General features: G+C 41.4%; 1 protein-coding gene across 1 annotated transcript; it reads left to right on the top strand.

Annotated features, from left to right (window-relative positions):
* The first annotated feature begins 1,224 nt into the window (after positions 1 to 1,224).
* OPRM1 (opioid receptor mu 1) lies at positions 1,225 to 25,512 on the top strand. Its single transcript, XM_061378512.1, is given in 5 exon segments — positions 1,225 to 1,336; positions 1,339 to 1,729; positions 15,875 to 16,227; positions 17,178 to 17,698; positions 23,983 to 25,512. Coding segments are annotated over 5 exon segments (1,416 nt in total). The 3' UTR covers positions 24,022 to 25,512.
* Positions 25,513 to 25,759: the final 247 nt, after the last annotated feature.

The raw sequence follows: 25,759 nt of genomic DNA, 5'->3' as shown, positions 1-25,759 counted from the left end.
GTAACCTGTTATAGGTAACTAAAAGTTACCAGGAATACCAGTTACCCAGATCTATATCCCTCTTGAAGTCCAGTGACACCACTTTCCCAATCTCCCTTATTCCTCCCCACTTCTAATGAACATAGATACAGTGGAAGAGCATGTGATCTAACTCTGCTGCTGTTACCTGCCCTGGTTGGCACTGGTTCCTATTGCTTGTGGCATGGAAACACAGGACTGAAGTGCCTGGGGTTTTGCATCTTTCCCTCAGGGTGCAAGTTGCTTCTCCCCTCCCATTACCACTCCTGAAGTAGCGGGAGGTGCTCTGCACATGGCAAGCAGACATACTAAGCGTGCGTCCATGAGGAGGCAGCAGGAGCAATCACTGCCACTCTATCTCCTTCTGGCTTACTAGGAGGTTTTTTTTCTGCTTTACCAAGTATGCCCTCTGATTTCATTGATGAGAGAGTAAAACGAGCTAAATCCTAATAATTAATGATTGACCATTCAGAAGGTGCTCCTTGAGACACACCTCCATGCTCATCTGAAACAACCTAATCACAGAAATGGGCTAATGGAAAGAAGCAGTGCGCAAGTCAAGCACTGCAGTCCAGAGAGCAGTTTTGATGTCTTCCTTATCTATGTTACCGCATCCAACAACAATCACACCAATGTCTAGGGGAGAGCATCGCTAGGGCTCTGGAACACAAAGTCCTGGGAAAATCCTGAGGATCCAGGAGACCCAAGTCATTTCTCGAGCACAATTCTGATGACAGTCACCCTTCCAGCATGGTGCTGTACAGTTCACCACAAGGCGCAGCAATCTCTATAATCACAGAAGATACCGTTTTTTCAAGATTCCTGACTCATTACGTTAATCGCTAATCTCATCCCTTCCCCGCTTCTCACCCTCAGCCTTTCCAGGTACTTTCTGTGTTTCCCACCCGTGCCTGAGGCCCTGGGAAACATTTTAAGCGCTTTGCTGTCAAGTGCCATCCGCAAGGAAGGGGAAACCTGCAGGACCGGCCCCGCTCCACCCGGACTTCCAGCGGCGCGACGGGCGCTATGCACCCGGTGAGCCCACAGACGGCTCCACTCACGGCAAAGGATGGCAGCGCCGGCGGCTGCCCGTGCCCCATTCCCTTTGGGCGGAGCTTGGGGGCAGAAAGCTCCGCCTCCCCGCCGCCTCAGCCGCTCCCGTCGGTGCGGACCCCTCCTCCCCTGCCCGCCCCGCCCGCCGCACACATGTGCCCGCAGCCAGCGCCGGGGCGCTCCGTCGGGGCGGGCGTCGCTGCCGCCGCAGCCACCGCCTCCCTGGCACCGCGCACCGCGGCAGCGCGGCAGCACCGCGACAGCAACTGCGCCGAGCAGCCCTCGGGCGCGGAGAGCCGGTGGCCGCGCTGACGCCGCTGCGCGCCATGGCCGTCGCCTACCTGCTGGGCAACGGCTCCGCGCCGCTCCTCGCCGGCGCCCTGGAGGTGCCCTTCGCAGCCAACGCCTCGGCCTGCCGCCCCGCCGCGTCCCCCTGCGCGGCCGCGCCGTCGGCAGCCTGGGGCAACACCTCGGCGGGATGGAACCGGTCCGAGCCGTGCGGCGGCGCCAACGGGAGCGCGGGCGGCGGCGGCGGCCCCTGCGCGCCCGCGGGCGGTGGCCCCTCGGTGTTCACGGCCATCGCCATTATGGCCCTCTACTCCGTGGTCTGCGTCGTGGGGCTCTTCGGCAACTTCTTGGTCATGTATGTCATCGTCAGGTGAGTGCCGCCCCGCCCTGCCCCGCAGAGCACGGCCGCTGCCGTCGGGGCGGACTCACAGCCTGGGGAGCCGGGCAGCTGCCGGCTTCCCGGCGGGGGATGCTGCGGTCCTGCTCCAGGAGGCAGCGCGAAGGCTCTTGCTGGGGGGTTCGTAGGGGCTCCTGCCCCAGCGGGGAAAGGAAGGAAAGGGAAGAGGGCTTTTAGAAAGCGGGTGACGGGGGAAGAGCCACTTGCGGCGGGGCCGTGAGGACCGGCTGGGCTGGGCGGTCCTCAGAAACCGCTGTGGTCCGGGGATGGTCTATGGACCCTCCGTACTGCAGTACCTCTGCGAGCTGTTCTGGCTAACGAGGCCCGAATCCCGCACTTGGCCGCTGAGGAGGGAGGATTTAAAGGGACCTTAGCCGCTGCCTATGAGAGCGTGCAGGTTTGGAGTGGCATACGGACATCCGACACGCATCCACGCGTCTTCCACCCTAAGCGCATAATCAAAATGTAAATGGCATCGCGGCTAAGCGCTTCTCTCTGTCCGAATTTATAGATCCTCTGCACCAAGTCTTGATATACGTTTATATTCATACACCTTTATGTATGTATTAGTACAGACGTGCGTATACACGTGTAATAAACACGCCAGCATCGCGACCGCTGTCCGTAAACCCGGTTTCTCGGCTGAGCTGCAGCACTTAGCAGCTCCCTCACCGTGAAGCCCACCTGTGTTTTATAGATCGTTCACAAGTGTGCCTTTCATGCGCGAGAAACCCCGTCCGTAGATGGGCGGAAAACGAGTGAGAGCGAGATTAACCGCGCTGCTCTGCCCTCTGGGAGCGGGGCGGGCGCTTCCGTGGGGACACACTGCCACCTCCCGGGAGCGGCGGGGCGGGACCGGACCGGGAGCGAGGCGGCGGGAAGCGGCAGGATGTGGCCCATCAAGCTATTCGTCCTTCGCGGCTGCTCGTCGCTTACAAATCCAGTATGCGCTGAGCCCTGCAGAGCCCAGCGGGCGCTGCTGCCGGGGTGCCCCTCGGGCGCGCTCCCTCTGCTTAGGGGCAGCCCCAGCACTGCCAGATTCCCCAGGCCTAGGAGGTGCCCCTTCTCCCTTTGAGCAGTGTTTCCCAAGGAATAGGGGTAGCAGCTGTCGGGGATAGGTGCCGTGGCCGCAGGCACCAGGGTGGCCTCATGGTGAGTGCAGTCCTGCCAGAGCTGAGGAAAGCCAGAGATAAGAACAGTGGTCAAGGTGGAGTGCGTTGGAGGATGACTCCTGCATGTATAAGATGTCACTGCAAAGGCTGTGCAGCACAGTGGTGGCAACACACATAATATGCATCAGGGGTTCAAACTACAGTAGTTTTGGAACCTCGTGGGTTTAACTATGCTTTGGAGGCTGCATTCTGAATGCACGGAGCTGTGGAGATTCTCCTCTGCGCTGTGGTTTTAGTCAGTCTGAGACTCGAGCTATCTGTGCATCAGCTTCTGAGCAGGGACATGACTGCAATCGTCTGAGCCGTGTTGAGTGCATTCCTCTGGGAGGAAAAGCAGATGCACACTGTAACAAAGCCAGGATAGCTGTCAGCAGAGAAATATGCCACGGATTGTCCCTCAAATTATATATCAGGCATAACCCATACTAGGTTTATATTTCTTACATTAATTAATTGAATTACATTTGTACCACAAAGCCAAATTGAATGAGGCACTTGCATTTAGATTTCTATCTAAAGAAAGTGTATTTGCCTGAGATTATATCTTTAAAACAAAAGCCAGAAGAAATAGGAGAAAGCAAAAATTGATTTTCATTTTACAAAGGAAAACACAAATGAATTAAATGGCTTCTCCAAAACCATCCAGGAATTCCATAGCAAAGGCAGGACTGAACCCAGATCTCCTGTGTAAGAACAGCTTTTGGTTCCTTCCCAGTTAATGTCATGTAGCTGTTCACAGTTCGGGATGAAAAAGCTTGCATGTTAATGGTTGAATAGGATCTGTGGTTTAAGCAACATAAAAATGCATTTCCTTTCTGTGCTTCTCTGTAGGTATAGTGTATCTGACAGCAGCAGGGAACTTTGTGATTTATTTCGTTTCAACCTATATTGTATGACAGTATTCCCAGTCATGTGTGCATACATGAAATGGTGAGCATGTGTGCTCACATTTGTGCATCCTTCGATCCAGCTACAGATAGGAGCCAAAACGTTTGCCACACTGAATTTGGCATCATAAAAAGCTCCCCTTCTTTACCTTTCGCACCATGCTTACTCAGAAAGAACAAAACATTGAAGCTTGTACTCATTTTGAGAAGAACTGAGACTTCTAGAAATAAGACTTGAAAGTGATATTGGTATCTAGTTAGCCTTGAAAATAATAGTTGTTGGGAGGTACGTGCTTAGATGTTTGAAACTCTGCCTGTACTCACCTTTCAGCATCCAGCTCCAGTGAAAGCAACAGTGACTTCATATTCAGTGTGCTGCATGCTAATATCTAATGCTTGGCTTCTTTAGTAATATTTTTTAATAATTCTATTATTCTTACAAACATTCTTAAAACTCTTCCACATGAAGCAGATCCTTGGGTTTGGAGCCAGAGCAGTGCAAGTCTATGCTTCTTATTTACCATGCAAATTCTATGATTCTGAGTACTTGCCTGTTGTGAAACTGTCACTATCAGTCCACACTGCCACCCTGTTACCCCAGCTGGAGCAAATGGAGATCAGAAAGCAGACATGCCCATCAGGGAGTTAGAAATATATTGTCATTAGTGATATGAAATCAGGGTCTTCATGCAAAGCAGGTTCACGGATTTCCAATTTATACATCCCTCAATATATATAATTAATGCATTCTTATCCACCCATTCTCCCAAATGGTTCTTGTTTAGCTGAATACTTTCATCCTTGATTTAATATTTACATGTTACAGCTGTAGTGTGTGAGGCTGAACCCCATGTTACTAACACTGAGCTGTTTCTTTTGTCAAGTACAAAAACATGCCTTCTGAGTGACAGCAGTAATAGTCAGGTGTTACTGCCAGCCTGTAATATGAAAAATCTGTAGACTTTTTTTATTACCTATTTTCCTCATGTGCTTTGTGTAAGTGTAAATTACTGATATGAATACAGTGTTGTTATGGCTGTGTCAACAGCAAATGCTGCTTCTAGCTGCTGCAGAGTACAACATGACAGTGTACGATTAGTACCATGTGGTAGTGAATTAATTTACACCATAATCTATAGGCTTTTCCAGTCTTTTCATCGAGTCAGTGGGATATTAGTCACACATTAGAGTAGGAAGAAGAATATGCCCTGTGATTAATGCAATATGCTGGAAAACTGTAATAGATCACAGATTAAAATCTTCAGCATCGCCAGTCTGGTGGAGAGGAATAGCTCTCTGAGGCCCCAGGCCTCCGTGATGCCAAGTGCCCTGAGAGGACTGTAATTCCACCAACAGCCGCTAAACTCACTCAAGTCAAAAGTGATTCCTTCATTGCTTTGCTATTAATTTTGTCACATACCATAAACAAAGGGGCCTCTGGTTCTCCATGATCCTTCACAGGAGGAAGGAAATGTCTTATTTCATTAGAGCAAACAATTAATCTGCTTTTAAATAAATAAAGAAAGACATGGACCAGCGAAAGAAGTCGTCTCTGGAACAAAGAGATTTCTTCTTGTATTTCTCAAAACAGTCACTTAATAGTGTTTTGAAAAAAAAAAAAAGAAAGCTGTGACTGAAATATCATCTAATCTGGGAAAGACAGTGCAGTCGGACACAGACAGAAAGCAATGAAGTACTGAAAGTACTCCAGCCCAGATCACACTTTAGGAAAACTGTTTTATGAAGTAGAAGAGAATTTAGAGTGAAATTTCCATTTAACAAAGAATTGATATCACCAGAGGAATAAATACACAAAAAGGGAAAAGTGAGGAATTTGGAAAGAGGTCGTAAGACAGAAAACAGAGAGAGTCTGTTAGAGGAATAAACTGAAAATTATCACAAGCTTGAAAGTGGCTGAAGCAAAGCAAGATTTTCTAAAAACCATTGATACTTTGCAAAGTGACACGGAGTTATGGATGCAGTGTGAAAGCAGGCCGACAGCATCTCTTGTAGCAGCATAGATCAGGGAACTTAGAAACCAAGAAATGCATAATTTCATTCTTTTCTTTCCTGTCCACAGCTGCAAGACCTTCTCTTCATTTGGATGGCACTGCATGTGCAAATGTGTGCCCTGCCTGTTCCACTGTTATGCAAAGGTTTCACCCCATTGCTAAAAGCTGTTAAGTAAAGCCACAGCAGCCTTAATGAGTCATGCCAGTTATGAATTGATGCTGCTCACCAGCACAAGTCAGAGCAGATCTGGGGACAGAACTGAGAGAGTCGAATTGGTCAAGAACAGCATAGAAGCCGAATTAGATGAGCAGCATAGGGGGTGACCCTCACTCAGCATCCCATATTATACTGAGGTGTCCCTGTTTGCACACTGTTTGTGATGGAAGTTTACCAACCTCTGCTAGTGAGTAAATGTTTGACTGGCAAGCGGCTCCCCTCCCTGCCGCAAGATCAAGAGAATCAGACAGCTAAAATGGCATATATACCTTTGTATTATCTTGTTAAAAAATTATTATTAATACAGACATGGTCAAAATTTGCCTGAAAATACATGAACCTGCAACCTGGGGATAACCCCCATCCCCTTGAGGAAGCAGAGGTGGCTGTGGGATGAGTGAGAGCTCTGTAGCCCAACACATGTCTCCAGACCCTGTGCCACCCTCTGCCTGGCCTGAGTTCCAGTGAGCTGTCACACACAGGACACATGCCTGTTCCAGGAGGGGCAGACCCCCCTGCTCTGCTAGTGGTTGCCACCAGGCAATTCTGGGCAGAAAACATCCCCTCTCACTCAATAACTCTGAAAAAAGCTAGTTTGATCCCACTGCACTTCTCCTGGAGTATCATTTTGATAATGGCTCCCATGAAAAATAATGTTAAACACTTCCTGATTTGGTTTTAATTTTCTTATAGAAATAAGTCAAATTGTACCAACTTGTGATGGCTTCAGTAAAATTAGAAAATATTGTAAGCATATATTATGTAATTTTTAGCAAGCTAATTACTGTTGAGCTCATTAGGCAACATAATCCTGAAGTACTGCTTTATTTCATTTTAACTTACAGTACTTTTTCAAATCATCAGGTGTAGCTTTTGGTGAACACTGTTGAAAGCTTTTATAATTTTTTTTTAGATCAAAAGGTGACATATTTACAAAAATCTCAGATGTAACATGATGTAAAGCCCAGATGGCTCAGACTCATCGTCTAGCTTACTAACCTCTTTTCCATCTATAGCCAGTGGTTGATCTTTCATGAAAAGTGGAAGAAACAGGGACATCACTATATAAGAATCCTTCTGTCTGTTAGACTGTCAAAAGACTTTCTAAGATGAACTTTGCATCAGCATTTATTCAGTAGATTTTGTGGATTTCTCTAACATGCAGCAGTCCTCAAAAAAATTAGAGTCAAAAATGAAGTTGCAAATAAAAGGTCACAAATGTTGACCCTCCTAAACAGAGCTGCTTTGAAACAAATATTCTATAAAGTAAAATTACAGAATCCTGAAGCATTGTTAAAAGTTTGAAGTTGGTTATTTTTAAGCTTGGGTGTCCTAAGGTGGATGTTATAGAGATTCTGATTGACAGATATTTAAAAAAAATTATTTTCATTATGATTCCAATTATGATTCTCTGAAAATACAAATCTACTCATTATATTTTATGAGACCCAAAAGCAACTGTTTTCTGAATTGTTATGGTTAGAGTGATTGCAAGTGAAGTTATTTTTATAACCATCTGAGTCCTCTTTGGTTTGTGCCATGGAGTTTGGGTTTCTGATATTATAAATGGGGATGCTATCATTACCTGTCAAAGCCCTTGCTCTTTTTTTTTTGGAAGATGGCTCTTAACAGTGTTCACTAGCAAGGAGTTTCACAGCTTAGCCCACCTGTGTTAAGAAGCATTCTCATTCATTCGTTTAATGTTAAACACTTCTAAATTTTATTTATACCTTCCTTTGAATTTATGTGATGAAAAAAAGGTAGGGATGACAGTCTATAGCTAATCAAGTAACTGTGAAAGACATGAAATAGCATCTTTTTTTCCACCTTCTTGCTGAGAAGTGTTCAATTATCAGCTGTAAGATCTTGCATCTCAGATGAGGAATAAAACTTCAAAACAAAAATGTTTGTGTGAAACAGACCATCTCCTCCTCATTGTGTCTCATGGAGCAATCCCAGCCGAGAGAAATCTCATTCTTAAGAGGGAACAGGGAGCAGCAGTTAGGGTATCTTCTCCTGTTTTCCCCTTGTGTGGTGCAAACCTCCAGCCCTGTGATGTGCTGCCTCTATAGGACAATCACCCAAGAAGCCGGTTACCCAAATCGTTTTCCTAAGGTGAAGGTCTTGGTACCTCCCTCAGAGCCTTATTTTCAGGCGCAATCTCATCTTAGTCATCCATGATTCCCAGTAGTTTTGATACAGTCTTATCAAAACTCGTAACTGTTCTCCTTTCTGTCATATCTGCCTCTGCCATTGCCCACTTTCTCCTTTCCCCCATCGCAGGCAAGTTTCCCTCTGTGTTTATTCTCTCTCCAGTCCCTTTGTCTCACCTCTGTTACTTCTTTCCAGACACACTCAACAGCTTCCCAGTCTCATGCATGCAATAGACCATGCCTTGTATACGTAGCATTACTTTGATCTGTACAGTCTATGGCCTTGCCTTGAGCCCCATGCTACCTCCCTGATACTCTCTGATCAGGGGGGATTACCACTGCTATTCCCCATTATATTTTTGAGGATCTCACATCTACTACCAGTAAAACTGTCATCAAAAGCTTCCCTGCCAGCTTCCCTGATGAGCAGAGGATGTTTCATACACAGTCCTCACCTGAGGTGATCAGTCTGCAAACCAGGAGGAGGGCACCAGCACCTGGAACCCAGAGAAAATAGCTGTTAAATTGTCCACCCTAGAAAAATGTCACTGCAGCTATCATAGATATAGTCAGTGGTTTTACTCTCGATCACGCTTCCCTGGAGGCAGAGCAGATAAGGTTAAGTTGAAGACAATGACAGTTTTAATTTCCATGTCTTCCTAGCAAAGCAAAAACTTCAGCAAAAAGCACCTACTGCTGCATAATTGCAATATACTGGAGTTAGCCTTTTAGCACCATTGATTTATTCCAGAGACAAGTGTTACACAGTAATAGCGAAAACAGCAACCTTTGCTGGAGACCCATGTATGTCTCAGCACCAGGCAAACAAGCACTCAGCTAGAGGTGGCTTAACTAACAGGCCAGATTACATCCTGGAATAATTGTCAGATAATTTTTCCCCCATTTCCATTCCTAGGCTGGAAGGGAAGGAAGTGTCCCAGCAGATGACCATTTGGGCATTGGATCATACATACTATTGTAATTTGTTTTTTATCATTATGTAACTTTCTATGGTGTCTGGGAAAAGAAAAAGAAATTAAAGTAATAGGAGTTATAAGACATTGCAACATCAAAAATTTTGGGTGGCAGGTTGATATATCTATAAAAATCTTCTCATCTGGTGTCACACACACACACCCCCCTTCTTGAAAAAAAGGGAAGGAATGCAATCACATTACCTTTATCTTGTACGGATTTTTGCCAGGATAATTTGCATGTGCATGTAATTAAAAAAGGCATGAAAATAATAAGAAAGAAGTAATAAAATAGTTACCTGTTACAACTACTGTGGAGTTTGTGTTTTCTGTCTGAACTAATATCCTTGCTTGTTAATCCTCTCAATCAGACATTGAGGGAAAGGACCAGCCTTCCTTCCCAGAATAACTATTTTTCACAAAGAAAGAAGGTCACTTTGTTTTCTCTGGGGAGGGACAAAACTCACTGATACAGCAGAAAGAGGACCTCTATAGGATACCTTTCAGCAGCAGAAAAGCAGGACCAGCCTTAAAGAAAACAAGTGAGTTTTAGCCCAAAGCCAACACAGTACTGTAATTAATTGAAAACAGAATGACTCAGATGTTCTCTCAGCTCTCTTGGTGCCACAGCATTCCCAAAAAGACTGGGACCAGAGTCTGAAGAAAGTTAACTCAGCCTGGAAGGCTTTCATTTAGCTCTCCCAAAGCTGAGGTCTGAGAGAAGTCACTAATCGGTGCTGAGTACAGGAGAGATGGCCCTGAGCCATGTTTGCTCTGGTTACTTCACCTGCCTGGGTCCTGTAAGCAAATGCTGATGGATCTGCACATCCCTTGACACTGCCCCTGTGCAAGGAACAGACAAGCTGAGAAGATGTTAGCAAAATAACCCAAGGGAAGTAAACCTTGGTGAAATCCTGGCTTAATTTCTTTTGTGCTGTGGAGGAGAGTAAAGTGAAAAATGAACTTGTCAGTTTGAGAACAAAGTGTTAGGGAGAAAAGAGGTAGCAGCTGAAGCAACTACAGTCCAGTAGGTATCTGCCCTATGTTCAGATCCACATTCAGCACATGCATTCAGACTCCTTCAGAAAATGGACATCTCCTTGCCGGTGTGTGAGGAAGGGAGGGGAAGGCTGCTCCAGCATATTGTATGTGAAGGCCTTACTGTGCTCCTGACCACATATGTCAAATAATTGGGCCTTGAGATTTTAGATCTTACTGTGTCATGCCTTGACACCTGATGTGATGCTTGATATTCATATGTTTTTTCATCTCTGTAATTAAACACCATCACAGGTCACAGCAGTGACCGGGTAGCGCCATGCTGGGAGTCAGGATGCAAGGCTTTTAACAGGAAGAAACAGCCACTGCCTCTGTCTTTCTTAAAAGCAGTGAAACCTTTCTCTCATCCCCAGTTCAGCTTTTACCCCAAACTCAGGATGAGTGCAGGAAGTAAGTGACTGTGCTGCAGATTTCACAATTTCATTGTAGCCAAGTGAACATTTTCTGCTATAATGTTATACCTATTGGACGTTTGGGGCTTTTTCATTTGTTTGCTGGTTTCCTCTTCAGAAAAACATAAAGGAATAAGTAGATTGTTAACCATAGTGTGGAACCTCCAATCTGGTTGGCCTGACTACCTAATAACATGCAAGGTTTGTACAAAAACTTATGGTGCTTGTAGCCAGTTCTTGAATTTAATGGCTTAAGGCATAATCATTCTGAAGTACTCATGAATAGAAAGATCAAAAATAAATCTTCATGCTGATTAAATCATATGCTCCCGGACAGGTAAGTTAGACTCATCCAGAATATATATGTCTTCAAAACTTAAATAGGTAACAGTCTGCCACAGCACAAGTCTTGTCTGTGGCTGAGATACGGTATGGGTCTTCCATTCTATAGAAACCCACTACCATGCAAAGAAAGAAAAAGAACAAAAAAATGGGATAGCCATCAGCTATGTCCATCATTTGAGACCCTTTAGCTCAAAGGTACTTTCCAGAATATGGCCTAGCTGAGACTTCATTTCAGTGTCAAACATTCTAATTGGATTGGCAAACAGAAGAATTTTTTTGAGGGTTTTTCCAGACTGTATAGAATCATAGAATCCTGTCCTGGATATGACATGACCTTTGCAAAGCTTTAAGGGCTCAAAAAAAACTGAAAGTATGTCTCAGGAAAGCACACACACACACACGTAAAAAAAATCCCTCTTTCCTTTTGTTTTTGAGTTCTGTATAAAGATGCACCAGAAAAGCTATGGAAATAGATGTTCATTTAAATTGGTTTAACTAGGCATACTTCACATGTTTATATCCTCCCACCCAAGGAGACCTCAGCTAATCTAATGTATGCACATAATGATTCTTCATTTGTTTAACAAGTCATTTATGCAAGGAGAACATGAATTTGAAATGCTAACCTGATCTCCTCAAGCATCAACAAGAGTTACATCAGGTCGTCTGTATGCAAGACCTAATTGCTGGCTGTTGTTTCCTTCAGCAGCCAAACATTGTCATGAATGACTGGGTTCTGCAATTGATCTCCTGCAATTAAGCCAGTTTTTCATACATTTTGCATTGAGCTTAAACACAGATCAGTTGAAGCGGTCTTTGTCTCCAAATTAGCATTCTGTGGGACAAAAGCTTGCATGCCTTTGTGTTGCTGAAAGTACTTATTACCAATCTATCATTGGCCAGCCCATTTCCTATGTGCAAAAGGCTGTTTCTGCTTTTCTTCTCATGGTTGTTATTTGCATAGGAGAAGTTTTAAAATTAATTCATAATTGTATGTATTACTGTATTAATTGGGCTAAACGTGGACCTCTGGCTACTTTACACAAGCCTAGTGGTACAAGGAAACTATAAAACTGATCTGGTGTAGAAGGGCTGAAGGGTCTGGAAGAGGATATGTTTCAATAATCCACAAGGATGTAAAGAGCTTGTCCAAGAAGCAGTAGGGACAAGACTCAGGTGGCAGTATACCAACTGTGTCTATTAGCTTTTGATAAAGTGTGATGCAAACTAAAATTTTATTCTTTTTTAAGAAAAGAGATGGTCTTTGTGTTACTTGTTCTTCTGAGCCATGGAAGCTTTGAGGAAAAGACTCTTCAAAAGTTTTGGAGGTGATAAGGTGGAGACTAAATCTTTGGAGACTGTAGACCAGAAACAGCTGTGGCACGTGTCTTGCACAAAGATGTGCTCACATCTCTCTTGTCACATGGCTGTGAGGTGGAAGGGAAGGTGCTCGTGGCTCCTTTTCAAGACGTTTCACTTTGTGCAATGGAGCTGAATGTCGCTCTAGGTTAGTTTGGCAAACCTTTTCTTTGGTTTGCAAACTACAAGTGGCCCATGGGCTGCCAGTTGAAGAAGTAATTTCAAGACTTTATTTATCCTTGAATGCTAGGAACTTGGTGACTGAGTAGGATTTGCATATTTTTCTCTTTGCTTTATCTTATTCCAAGCCAGTCCCAGTTGAGAGGGCCTCTACAGCTCAGATCTTCAAACTTCAAGCATATTTTAAAGCTTTGCTGGGTTGAAGATGAAGGCAAGACTGAGTTTTCCCTACAGAACTAAACAGAAATAAAGCATATTTTTACTGTTGTAAACCTGATCTGTCATCTACTAAGTACCAACAAAAATTGCTTTCATAAACATAGATATTTTATGATACAAAACCTGCATCTAGGAGTTAGAAAGCAAATACTAGTGTCAGTGTTATGAGCATAATTAATTTGAATATTTATCAAGAGCAGTATTTTTTTGGTGAATATTTAGCTCAATACTGCTCTTTTAGTTGCTCTATTAGTAATCCTCTATTATAGTCTCTCTAATCTATTAGAGCTGTAAAAATAAAAGTAATGTTGCCCAAAGCCAACTTCTGCCTTCACTTGCAGCCTTGCTTACTGTCATACAAAATATAATATACTTGGTGGCTTACATGCTGAAATTTCAATGTAATCTAAATACCATCATTCAGATTTTCACAGGTTTACATCTAAGACACTTTTTTTACACATCTGTTCATTTTTAGATTTTCTAATTGCCTTGAATGAATGCATGAAAGAAGTATCTGTTAAAAAGTGTGCTATAAACACAATATTTTTGGTATTTTATATCATACAGGTTTCTTGTGGCTTTAATTGCATACAAAATCCAGTCCCTCTGAAGTGCAGAAATATCATTACATACACATGTATGCCTAGATGATGGAAATTTTTGTGCTGATTGTTCAAATAGGTAGATGGATATCTTAACAAAAGATATAATAGCAACTAAGATGGAAGCTTTGAAGAGCTCCATTCATAATAACAGAGAGGAACTGTTATTTTTCATGCTGTTAAAATTACTTTTAATGAGTTGCTTCAGTGTTTATTTGTTTGTACCAAAAAAATAATCCTGAGGACACTGATAATTTACTTACTTGGTAAAAAAAACATATTTAACAAAAGGTACCTTTCAGAAATAAGCTATCTATAAAATCTTGGCATATCCAGTACAGAGAAACACCCAAATCCCATAGAAGTCACTGAAAAGAATATTGTGAATTTTAGTAGGCTTTTGTTGAACAGGCAATTGTGTAGGTAAATACTATAACCACAAAAGCTCTACTTTCTTTGTAACACCATGATTAGTAATATAAAGATTACAGAGCACATCAAGTCAAATCCTTCATTAATAGCCTATAGAGCCCATTTAATAAAATAAGTCCAAGAACTTTTATGCTTAAACTGACAATGAAAGCAAGATTGCAGAACCAAAAACTGTACAGCATTAAAGGAGGATAAGGCCCACGCCAGTCCCAGTGAAGGAACTTTATTCCATTTATTCAGAGTTTTCCCTCCCTATCCTCTGGCATGCTAACCTGAGAGTCTTTTCCATATTGATTGATGAATTTATATCCAGCATTCCCTTTAAATCGTAAGAATGGTTTTAATTGCTGATAAAAAATGCATTATCATCTGATTATGTGTTCTCCAGACAGAACTGTGCCAGAATCATGTGATGGCAGCAGTGCTGAGCAGTATACCTAAGGGTGCTTTCTTGTCCAGCCACAAAGATAGGGCAGTCAACTAAGGGACGAGTAGGGATTAGCAGTCTGGATGAGGGCACAGTATCCTCATTGCCTTTTCTTCTCTGTGTAGAAATGAGAGCCACTGTCCTTCCGCTGTTGTTGCTGCCTGAGCAGCTCACAATGCAATCAAACCTCCAGGTTAACTCTCTGGGCAGAGTTTTAGCTAGTCCTGAATCTGTTGTCAGACCTGTAGAGGTCTATTGTTTTTGAGAAACAGGAGACAAGGTGAAAAGAGGGCTTAGTACAACATTTTCAGTCTCGGTAATGGTAAAGTCAATATGAAAACATTGCTGTTTTCATTTCTCCTCTGCAAGATTCTCCAGCAAATTGCTGAGAAAATATTTTCTCTTCCATTCAAACTGTTTTTTAGAGCTGCAGCTTATTGTGTACCTCTCCCAAACTGCAATCCTGTACATGTTTTCTAAATAATTCCCAGCGCAGAGAGACATGAATGCATGCAGCATCTGCTTCTTCCCAAGTTAATGTCACAGTGGTGTTGGATAAATGGAGTGCTTCTGTAAGAAAAGGGTTTAGAGTACTTTTAGACTATAAGTTTGATTTAAAGCTTTGAAGTGTCATGCTCAGATCATAACTTCTCAAGGTAGCAGTCAAGAAAGAGCTTGGGTGTACTCAACAATCTTTTTTAATAAAACACCTAAACTGAAATTAGGGTTGTTAGTGGTTCCTCAAGCACATGCTATAAAATGAGAGAACAAAGCCAGTACAAAGTTCTTCAGATGTATATCACAGAAGCCATCTAGATCCATTCAGCAAGAAGTCTGCATTTCTCCACACCCTGCCAAAAAAGTTCCAAATGTGCCTACACAGCCCTGTCAATGCAGTGCTTTTTTTTTTGCAGCTGACTCATGTGAAGAGATCAGACAGAAAAAAAACCCAGAACATTAAATGCTGCATTTTACTCTTTGTCTTCCCTGGCATGAAAGATCTTTTCAGATGGTCTGTTCCTCTTGCAAATCTTTAAAATGTTTGATCACAGTACTGGTTATTTCACAGAAACAGAAAGAAACTTTATCAAATGAGCAAGCCGTATAACCCCTGGAAAGCCAGGTGGCCACAGTGCCCAGCAACCCTGGCAGCAGCGAGGGTGGCAGGGCAGCATGACCAGGAACAGTATGGTCATTGTAACACTGCAAAAGTATAGCATTTTCATAAAAAGCGGATCTCAAGTGCTGCTCAGCTGACACAACAGATCTGAAACAGTGAAGGGCTCTACAAATATGTGATGAAACTAAGGAGGAATTCTGAATTAAAACAGAAAGCTCCCTCTGCTCAGCTGGGATTGAAGTGTGACATATTCAAAATTCAGGAAGTGGTTTGGGGATTGTTAGCAACACAGACCTAGGAAGAAAGGCATGCAATTGAGGTTGAAGTCCCTTCTAACAAAGTAGGTACTGTGGAGCAGAGCAAGCATTCCCACTTGAAGCAAAGGGCTGCAGGATCCACTCAGAGTGGTAGTTCCATTGATGCATTCAATGAACATGGTTAATATCATCTTGTCTTCTTGTTTGATTGAAAGAAGTTCTTTACAGATGTTGTACTGGGCTCAAATTTGTTTAACATTGTTAGCTGTGGTCATTTACATGCTTTGCTGATTTATTTTTTTTTCTAGGTACACAAAAATGAAGACTGCCACCAATATCTATATTTTCAATCTTGCATTGGCAGATGCCCTAGCAACAAGTACCCTGCCATTCCAGAGTGTGAATTACTTGATGGGAACATGGCCATTTGGTACCATCCTTTGTAAGATTGTTATATCCATAGACTACTATAATATGTTCACGAGTATTTTTACACTCTGCACCATGAGTGTGGATCGCTATGTAGCTGTATGCCACCCAGTTAAGGCCCTTGATTTCCGTACCCCCAGAAATGCCAAAATTGTCAATGTCTGCAACTGGATCCTTTCTTCTGCCATTGGCCTGCCAGTTATGTTCATGGCAACCACTAAATACAGGCATGGTAAGTCTGGCTTTTGTTCCTTTGAGTACTGAGTATCAAAATTGAGTATTTTGATGTTGAAACTCCTTTCTGCATTGTTTCACTTAATTGTAGAGGCATTGAATTAACTTCTGACCTCCAACCTCTATAGAGCAGGTACTAGTACCAATGGACCCCTTCAGCAATTTTGCATCTGGCTGTAGTTGCCCAGATACATCACTGAACATGATCTGTCTTATATAGCAGGGAGCTCCAGCTGCTTCTGGGGATCCGTGTGAGTCTTGGTGCCCAACACAGTCACTATAGTGTTCAGAAAAGTATCTCTGCCTGCCTGCCTTCTGCTGTGGAGCAGTTATGCACTGCCCTGCAGTACAGAAGCCTGTGCTTTACCCAGGATAGTCCACTGAAGTTTGCAGTCATAGATGTATTGCATGTAGTCTGGCAGGATGCAATACGGAACAAAGAGCATGTAGGGATCACTGGTACTCAAAGACTTTCCATGAAGTTGATAGCATCTCAACATAAATCCAGACCTTCCATTTTGCAGTTACCAAGTGTCACGTCTTTCTCTTCCACATTGCCCTGAAATGCCCAGACTCTGAATAGATACATGGTTAAACCATCTTTCTTTTCACCAGGTTGTATACTGAAAGTGAAAATGAATCAAAGTTTAAGCATTTATGACAATTCAACTCTTTCTTGTCCAATATATATGCAATTCCAAGCAAAAAAATGCAGAAGTGAACATGCTACTTCACTTTTGTTTTTGTAACTCACACTTCATACATATTTTCTAGCAGTGTGTCCTATCAGTGTTTGTGTCAATGACAGGTCATGGATTGCTTCACTGTATCTGTTTACTTAGTAAATCTTCATATATTTGCCTATGATATATAACAAAAACAGTTTAAAGAAAAACAAAGGAAAAACTGACTCACTTGTTCTTACCTGCTGTTTTCCATTTTCTCCAGGCTCTATTGACTGTACACTAACATTCTCCCACCCTGCATGGTACTGGGAGAACCTCCTGAAAATCTGTGTGTTCATCTTTGCCTTCATCATGCCGGTCCTCATCATTACCGTGTGCTATGGGCTGATGATTTTACGCCTGAAGAGCGTTCGCATGTTGTCTGGATCCAAAGAGAAGGACAGGAACCTGCGGAGAATCACAAGGATGGTTCTTGTAGTGGTGGCGGTGTTTATTGTCTGCTGGACTCCTATCCACATTTATGTCATCATTAAAGCCCTGGTTAACATCCCAGAGACTACTTTCCAGACTGTTTCCTGGCACTTCTGTATTGCCCTAGGGTATACAAATAGCTGCCTTAATCCAGTCCTGTATGCATTTCTAGATGAGAATTTCAAAAGATGTTTCAGAGAGTTCTGCATCCCCACTTCCTCAACCATTGAGCAGCAAAATTCCACCCGAGTACGACAAAACACTCGTGACCATGCATCCACTGCCAACACTGTGGACAGGACTAATCATCAGGTATGACTAGCAGTGGAGATGTCATCTCTGGATCCAGGCCTCCAGCTTGGAGATGACATGTATTCTGAAGTTACAGTTTATACTGATTTGTAGCTATTTGAAGGTCTAAACACCTTCAGTGTTATGTTTGAAATCGGTGTATGCATACACAAGACCCCAGTCCTGTGTGGTGCTAGTTGTTCTGTCCTCTAGTTGATGCTCAGAAGTTGAGGGCTTTCAAAAGTACCTTGCATGACCGGGTCCAGTGCGCATGCATATATATACAAAGCATACAAAAAGGTGTTCCATTTGCAGGATGTTTACAACAGGTGACTGCTTTAAAACCAGTTGGAGATCACAGATTTTTCTACTCAAACTCCTTGTCTGCTGGTGGAGACAGGAGTGGGGGAGAACAGATACTTCTTCTTCTCCCACTGCAGCAGTGAATAAAAAAAAGAGAAGAAGCTGGGCTTGTACATTTTTGACTGATGTACAAAGAAGGCCTGTGTGGCCTTGTTTGTCTTGGACCACATACAAGAAGTAGGCAAAGGCTTGTCTACATTCAGTTCTTGGATCAGATAATTATCTGTGTTGGCTAAGGTGAATTTTGAGGCAGAGAGGGAGATGTATATAAAAATATAAATATATACACACATGTTAAGGAGTATTGTGCCATTTTGCCATATAGGATATATTGAGCATATACCTTTCCCATGTAGAAAAAGGCTCTGAGAAGTATGAGCCTTTGAGATTTTACAGCACAGCAGATACAAGAGAAATAGATACTTGTGTTTTTTTTATTAAGGCTATTGCTTAGCTTTTACAAAGGAGCTCTTTTGTTACATGTCCAGCATCTGTGTTCTTGTGGTTAGTCTTGAGAATTTCCAGTCCTTATCCCTCAGTGAACATCAAGCAAAACATGAAAGCAAATCGTAACATTTGTGAAAGCAGCTCAAGCGCATCACAGCGCTAGAAAACTTTTGAGTTGTCCCTGCAATTCATTTAAAAGAAGAACAAATGGCAAAAAGCCTACTTCATTCCTTGCTGTATGACCTTTCAGCAACACACTTAGGTTGCTCCTGCATCAGTTTCTCATGGCTGCCACATCATCTACAAGCTAGCTGACTCCTCGAGGTGCAGAAGTCAATGGCTTCTCATGAAAGCAGTTGCATACCTGCCACTCAGCTACTGCATAAAAGCCCAAATCAGAACATTACCATCTCGAAACAGACAAAATAGTAATTGTTCCAGAAAAGGGGAGGGCTAAAGGGAGAAACCTTATTAAGCGTCTGCAGTTGGTACTGTCGTTCACCAGCATCCAATTCATACATGCCAAACTGTGTCCTGTGAAATTGGTTAGCACCTGCTCAGTACTTAGGCACATTTTGGTGGTGGAGCAAAATTGCCAAACTTGACATAGGTAGGCATGTATACGTATGTGTATATATATAGGTGTAGTAGTTACTAGGTGTAGTGAAAATTTGTTAGGTTCAACTGTTAATAATGTATTTGTAACTGTTAGTGGAGTCAATTTTCTGCATGTGTCTGACAACAGGATTGTATCTGTAACTAGTAAAATTCTGACTTTTTACAGTGCAGTGTATATGTACCCATTTTCTGCATTTAGTTATGTAACTTCATACTATTTTTAGGAGAACTGAAGCCTTCTAAACTTCTACCCTTAGCAAAGATTAATGTGGTACTGTCCATAGACTGAGTGAAATTAAGTCTTTTTCCCTGGGCACTGACTAAACACAGAAGATGATCCTTCCCACAAAGATCTTCAGACCCCCAGCAGCTGAGGGAGGGATGGATGAAGCAAGTGAAGTAAGCATTATTGTGGTACTACGGAGGAACCTAGTCACATAGTTGAGTTCTTGGTTGGTTGGGTTGGTGGTTTTTTCCATTCAGGGAATAGTGGTGAAAAAAATTGAGATGAACATATATAAACAGAATTTAAAATGGAAGACACTGAAGGGAAAGGGAGGTGAGAGGGAGAGTGCAGAGAAAGGCATGATGTTTGAGGCAGTAAGGAAAGAAACTGAAGCAAAGAGCCAGTATGCCTGGAACAGAAAGGGTGTGTGCAGAGCTTTAAGAAATTGTTTTATTACCCAGCTTGGACTACTTGGATAGCTCTTCCTAGCTACTAGCCATCAATTTTCCCACACGTTGAGGGGAAGACAACACTTGGAAGCTCATGTCCTCATAGATGGGTAGATAGGTATCTTTGCATGGTCTGGTATTTGAAAGAATTTGACGTGGCCATAAATGGGAGCAATTTCACATCCCTTATCACCATCCCTGCAGTCCTTCCTTTGGCAGCTGCTGCCACTGGTTTATTTCTGCTAGATGTGCAGAATAATCTAGATGTGCAGATATTTTCCCACTGCTGACCTGAGTCATCTTGCTGTTGTGCTCCCTGGAGTACATCACACCAGCTATCAGGTGCAGTCTTTCTCACTCTTCACAACATCTGTAGAATGCATTCACAACAAGCTACATTCAAACTTGAATATTAAATAATGTTTTTGTTGATTTTTTTCCCAGCAAACATTCTGTAGGAGACAACATTTTTGTTGTCTGCTACTAGCAGAATGACAGACACTTTTGTAGGAGTAATCTGCCCTAAACGTGTTCTCTGGGATAACACTTACAAGTGTAACATCTGGTGGTTTTGTTTTTTTTACTATTATAATTTTTTAAACAGAAAAAAGCCCTAGGGTGAATGCATCCTCTGCTGACAGAAAAAAAAAAAGGACAGAAAAAGGAGAGGAAGAAAAAATGCAAGCCATAGTTTGCTCAGTGAGCTTTTCTAAATTCTATTGACAGGGCATTCTTTTCACAGGTAAGCGCTTTCTGTACGAGAAAGTCCAGCTAATGTATCTATGTTAGTACACTGACATGCTCTTACTTGTATGGACAAGGCCTTGGAGAGCATTCAATGTGAACTCTAATTGCAATGCTGTATAGTACTCGGCACACTACACATCATTTTCAAAGAAACAGATGTTCTACTTGCTTTTTTGCCAAGTGAGAATTCTTGACTCCTAAAGTTAATGAGAACTGCAAGCACTCAATCACTGAACAGCTTAAGGCCTCACACTCTTACAGCACTTAAAAATAAGCATTCACTTGTGGAAGGAATAACTCTGTTTTCTATCAGTGCAAAAGTAACAGAAAACATCATAAATATTTGCCTTATCATGTACCTTTGGCCTACTCTATGGTTCTTTGACATTACCAAAGATTTAGATTAAGAGCTTGATTATTGTTTTCTCCACATATACAAAAAGTGGAAGAGCTGAACAAGTTCAAAACTCCTCCAGAAATGCAGATTCTTTCACCTGCACAGAATAGCTTCTGATCTGTAACACTGATGGCATGAGCATTTATAGAAATTGTAAGTGTTCAGTGGAGCAGCACAGTTCTGAGGGAGAAAAGACAGTGGCTAATCAGGCATGCAAAAACTGGAAGAGCTGCAAGACAGATGTTTCACATCTGCAGGGGAATGCATCCTGTGTTTCATTCAACTAGCTCTTGCAGTAAAATGCATAGGTTACATTTGTTCCAAAGTGAGCTTAAAGGCATGGTTCACTTTAACTTTTGGATAGTCATATGTAATCTTACAAGTGCATTTGCCTGAAGAGTTAGAACGAGAGTTAGAAGTGATGGAATCCTGGAAAAATTGTTTGGCAAAGCAGACACTTACTTTGAGCTTATCTCTGTGTGACCCAATGTTAGTTGGGAATGGCAATAAAAAAACAGATACTAGCTTTTGCAAACGGCTGAGGTTCTTTTGATGTCATTGACATTAACCTGATTCATAACAACGAACTTGCCAGCAAGGTGTAACAAAAACCTACTCTGAAACAGCTTTTACTTCAGATATACAGAGACACTCTGTATTAATTTCTCTGAGAAAAAAAAAGGTTGATTTTTTTTTAAATTGATAGGTTTTTTCCCTGAAAAATGTTTTCCAAATACCTCTTATTTTTACTGATATCTATATGTTATTAAAAAAATAATCCTAAATACTTAGGTAAATGAATTATTAATAATTACGGAAATCTGAGAAATTCAATTTGTTCCACTGAGATAATTTTTTTCTGTCCCATTTAAGTTTTTATAGCATCCTCACCTTAATGTATCCAAGCAACTAAGCAAATTATGTATAGGCACATTTCCAGGACTAATTAGTCATCCTATGTTACTATTTTTTTTGTAATGTTAGCTTCCCATGCTTTCTCCTTAACCACTGATGTGTCTGAATACCATAATGGAAGTTGCAAATCCTCCATATATTCTGAAAATGAGGCCTCAGATATGTTCATTAACCAGAAGTCCCGGAACATGTTGGTAGCCCTGGACCAGATTGCCCAGGAGGTTGGGACTAGATGATCTTTAAGATGCCTTCAAACTCCAACCATTCTGTGGTTCCATTTGTGCTCAGCTGTGAAAGTTTTGCCCTTATGTCTTCAACTGGCAGCTATGCGTAGAAATAAAAATTATATTAAGGAAAAACTAGTTGAAACAAGGAAAAAATGGAAGTTACTTTCACTTTGATTAAATAAATGGAAAGTACTTTCTTACATTTTGATTTTCCCAGTGCTATATGACAGATGGCAAACAAAGGGAATGCTGGCAAGTCCTGTGCAGAATCATGATAAAGTTGGGCAGATTCTGTCACTCCAAACCTTGGCAGATTCACATCTATCTGTATGAACAGAGAATGGCCTTTCTGTGTATTTTTGACAAAACAGACATATCTCCTTTGTCAATAATGCTGTATTTTGATAAAATAATTATAAAGTATTGATTTCTCATAAAGGCCATTTCTGGCAAGATAATGACATCTGTGAAAAGCATGTCTAATTTCAACAGATCCTTAAAACTGGGCTTTCTTTTGTAGTTGATTTGCACTGAGATGGGCCCTTTGTGAATATTCTAGGTAGCAGAGAAAACAGAATGTGTTCATCAGACTATTTCATGAAAGGTAACAACAATAAACGATTCTCTGAGGACCAGAACTAACTAAATGACTTCTAAGGTTGCCTGTGTTTTGGGCATTTCTTAAACTGTGCATTAGAATAAACCAGAAACAAAACATTTCAATATTTTTCTTAACAAATCAGAAAAAGCTAATTGGTAAAAAAATTCAAAAGAAATGCTTTTTTATCTAATCCATAAGGATAGGTGAATATGGACTTCAAAATTCATTCCTGGGTTTAGACTTATCCAAAAGACAGTGACATTCACATTTAGGATCAGGGCAAAAGGACAAAAGGAGCTGAGGAGATATATTTCCAATACAGAATAAAGAAAATCTCTAAATATAGCATGTTAAATTGAACAAGCGTTTCAGTTACGTTGTGGCCTTGGAGAAATATATCTCCCAATCAGAAGTCCTAACAGTCTTCAGTCTCCTGACTGTGCTTGAAAAGCAATCCAGTTAGAAAATGCATTTTCCTTCTCCCTGCTCCAAAATCCTTACCCGTGTCCCATTGTTTTTACAGGAACACATTCCCTCTCTAGTCTCTATCAGGCTTCACCTGATTCAGTTACGTACTGTAAATCCTTTATTTGCAGTGTTCTCCATTCTGTTTTTAACTGATTCTAGTGCTGCAGGACAATATTTGCTGGGCAATAAAAAAAGGTTGCCAGCTTTCAGGAGGTGCCATGCAATAAGCAGTTTTTTTTGATGAAAACATCTGTAGTGCTACTGTATCTGTATGCAAATAGGACGTAACATGGATACTGTGGACAAACAGGGCTGAGAGGTTGTTAGGTTTGTTTGCTGATATAAATCCATCTTACACAGAATTTAAGCTAGACTTTAACTGCAAATCCAAAGTTGGCCAACATGCTGATGTGAACACAGAATGTATAATCTAAAATACTAACTCCCCTGCTATTGCTACAAAAAGAATACAGGGATGGAGCAAAATCCGTCAATACTCACAAAATGCATCAAGAGTTCTCCTCTAAAAAGATAACTGACTTGGTATGGTATATATTTCAATTCTAATTCAAATTTCAGTTCTGTTAATGTTTCTTTGACTTTGAAGGTCAGATATGAAATTTTACTGTGATCATTTCCTCTGCCTTTGTTTCTTCATGACAAAGGCATAGTCTTGCCTTATTCTCTGGGCTACCTGTTTAGCTGTATATGGCAGGACAATAGCTGCAAATGAAAATTGAATTCCTCTTAAAAAAAAATCAAAACAACACACATGCAAACACACAAAATTGTGGGTGGGAATAAATCAAGTAAATGTTCATTGTATTTGCAATTTCTTTCCTTTCAGTTGGAACTTCAAGAAGCTGAAACTACTCCACTGCCGTGACAGGGTCTCCTGCCTCAATAGCTCTCAAACCAATTGCACACCAGTGCCACAGTGTGTCTGGGGCGTATGCTATGGGAATGTGTAGGATACGCTTTCCCTAAAACACGTGCCAGAGGAAAGTGCCTGCTTTTCCACTATGTCAAAAATTGCTTCTGCGGCACTTCTACATTGCGCATAACAGAAGCAGGAAACTTAACAGCAAGCAGAGCCAAGAAATATGGGGGCTTGCCAGTCTCCAGTGTTCTAAAGTCATGTTTTCCAGGAATACATACATTAGCCTAAAACAAAGCTACTGTACCTGTAGCAATCTGACATGCTGTTGACAAGTTATAGAGGTGTTAAAACAGGTTGGGAACAAAAATCCAAAGGCTAAACAGCTGTAGTTTGGAAAATGAAGGTGAGCTTTTAATGATGAGGAATAAGGGGAAATAAAATTGTAATATTGTTGGGTACTCAATTTACTCCTAATATTTATTTGTAGAGATGTTTTCTGTGCAGGTTTTTGTGTGCTGAAGTCTCACAAGATCATCTATAACAACATACTTGCATTTCAAGAGATCTGCTCTTACAAGGATTGCATGTTCCACAGTTTCAATGGGAAAATATTTTGTTCCGTGCTTACTTAGAAAACCAAAACTCCAAGCTTCACCTTCTGCTTCTGTTTCTCACACTAAGAAAACACAACCCAACTTTAAAATCAAAACAATGAGCTATCATTTCTTCTAAAAGAGATATGAAGTTATTCCATGTTGTTGTTGACTGTCAAATGATTCCCAAAACAGCATAGACTCTATTAACAAATTCCTGAATAGAAATATAGCTATAAGCCTGTCAGAGCTACCACAGGCTGATGACTACTTCTTTCAAATAGTTTCTCAAATTTCAGCTGCCTTGTGAGCAAGATTCTGAATTTGTATGTCCCTATGTGAAGTACTTGGAGTAGTTAATGCATTAGACCTTTTGTGGGGTTTGGGTGTGTTTGTTTTTTTTAAGTTACCTTTTGCTAGGCACTGAGTTTTTTCTTAACCAAACCCATAATCTGTTTTTCTAACTAATGTAATACAGTCTGCATCTCCATATTGTATTAGCTGCAGAAACACATTAAGATTTATGAAAGAAACATTGTAATGAAGTAAATACCACCTTAGCTGTTTTCTAGGACGAAAAATAGAAATATCCATTTAGATAATTTGTGGTGAAATGTATTTTCTAGCCACTATTTGTTACTTGCTTTGTAAATAAATCATCAGTAGTTAATCAGGGGGAAATGTACTTTGGTGAATTTAAGTGTATTCTAAAATATAACTCGATGGAACAGGGTTTTTTTGTCTTTTATTTCTTCAGCCAAAATGTGTTTCTTATTTTCATAGTTAAAATCTATGTAACAGTATGCTTTTAATGTGAACTTGTTTGTTTCTGCTATGGACTGTGTAATAAAGATTGAAGGCTAAATCCTTGCAAGTTGTAAATAAAAGTAATATTTGAGTTTCATCACCGTGTTGCAGCTAAATATGTAGGCTTGTATATCAGCAGAATATGAAATAGATATAGCAAAAGTGCCTTATTCCTCCAACCCTTCCTTTTCTATTGAAAGTTCCACTGTGCTGTCATAGGGATTTAGTATTTAGTTCAGAAGTGCCTTACTCCTCCAACCCTTCCCTTTCTATTGAAAGTTCCACTGTGCTGTCATAGGGATTTAATATTTAGTTTTTCATTAGTTTAGCAGGATCTCCTCATA

Source organism: Neopsephotus bourkii, unplaced genomic scaffold (genome assembly GCF_033783945.1).
Source record: "Neopsephotus bourkii isolate Nb327-2 ecotype Australia unplaced genomic scaffold, CSIRO-AGI_Nbou_v1 NB_1767, whole genome shotgun sequence".
Lineage (NCBI taxonomy): Eukaryota > Metazoa > Chordata > Aves > Psittaciformes > Psittacidae > Neopsephotus > Neopsephotus bourkii.
The sequence above is the reverse complement of the archived record's forward strand: the minus strand, read 5'-3'. Positions and strand labels throughout refer to the sequence as shown.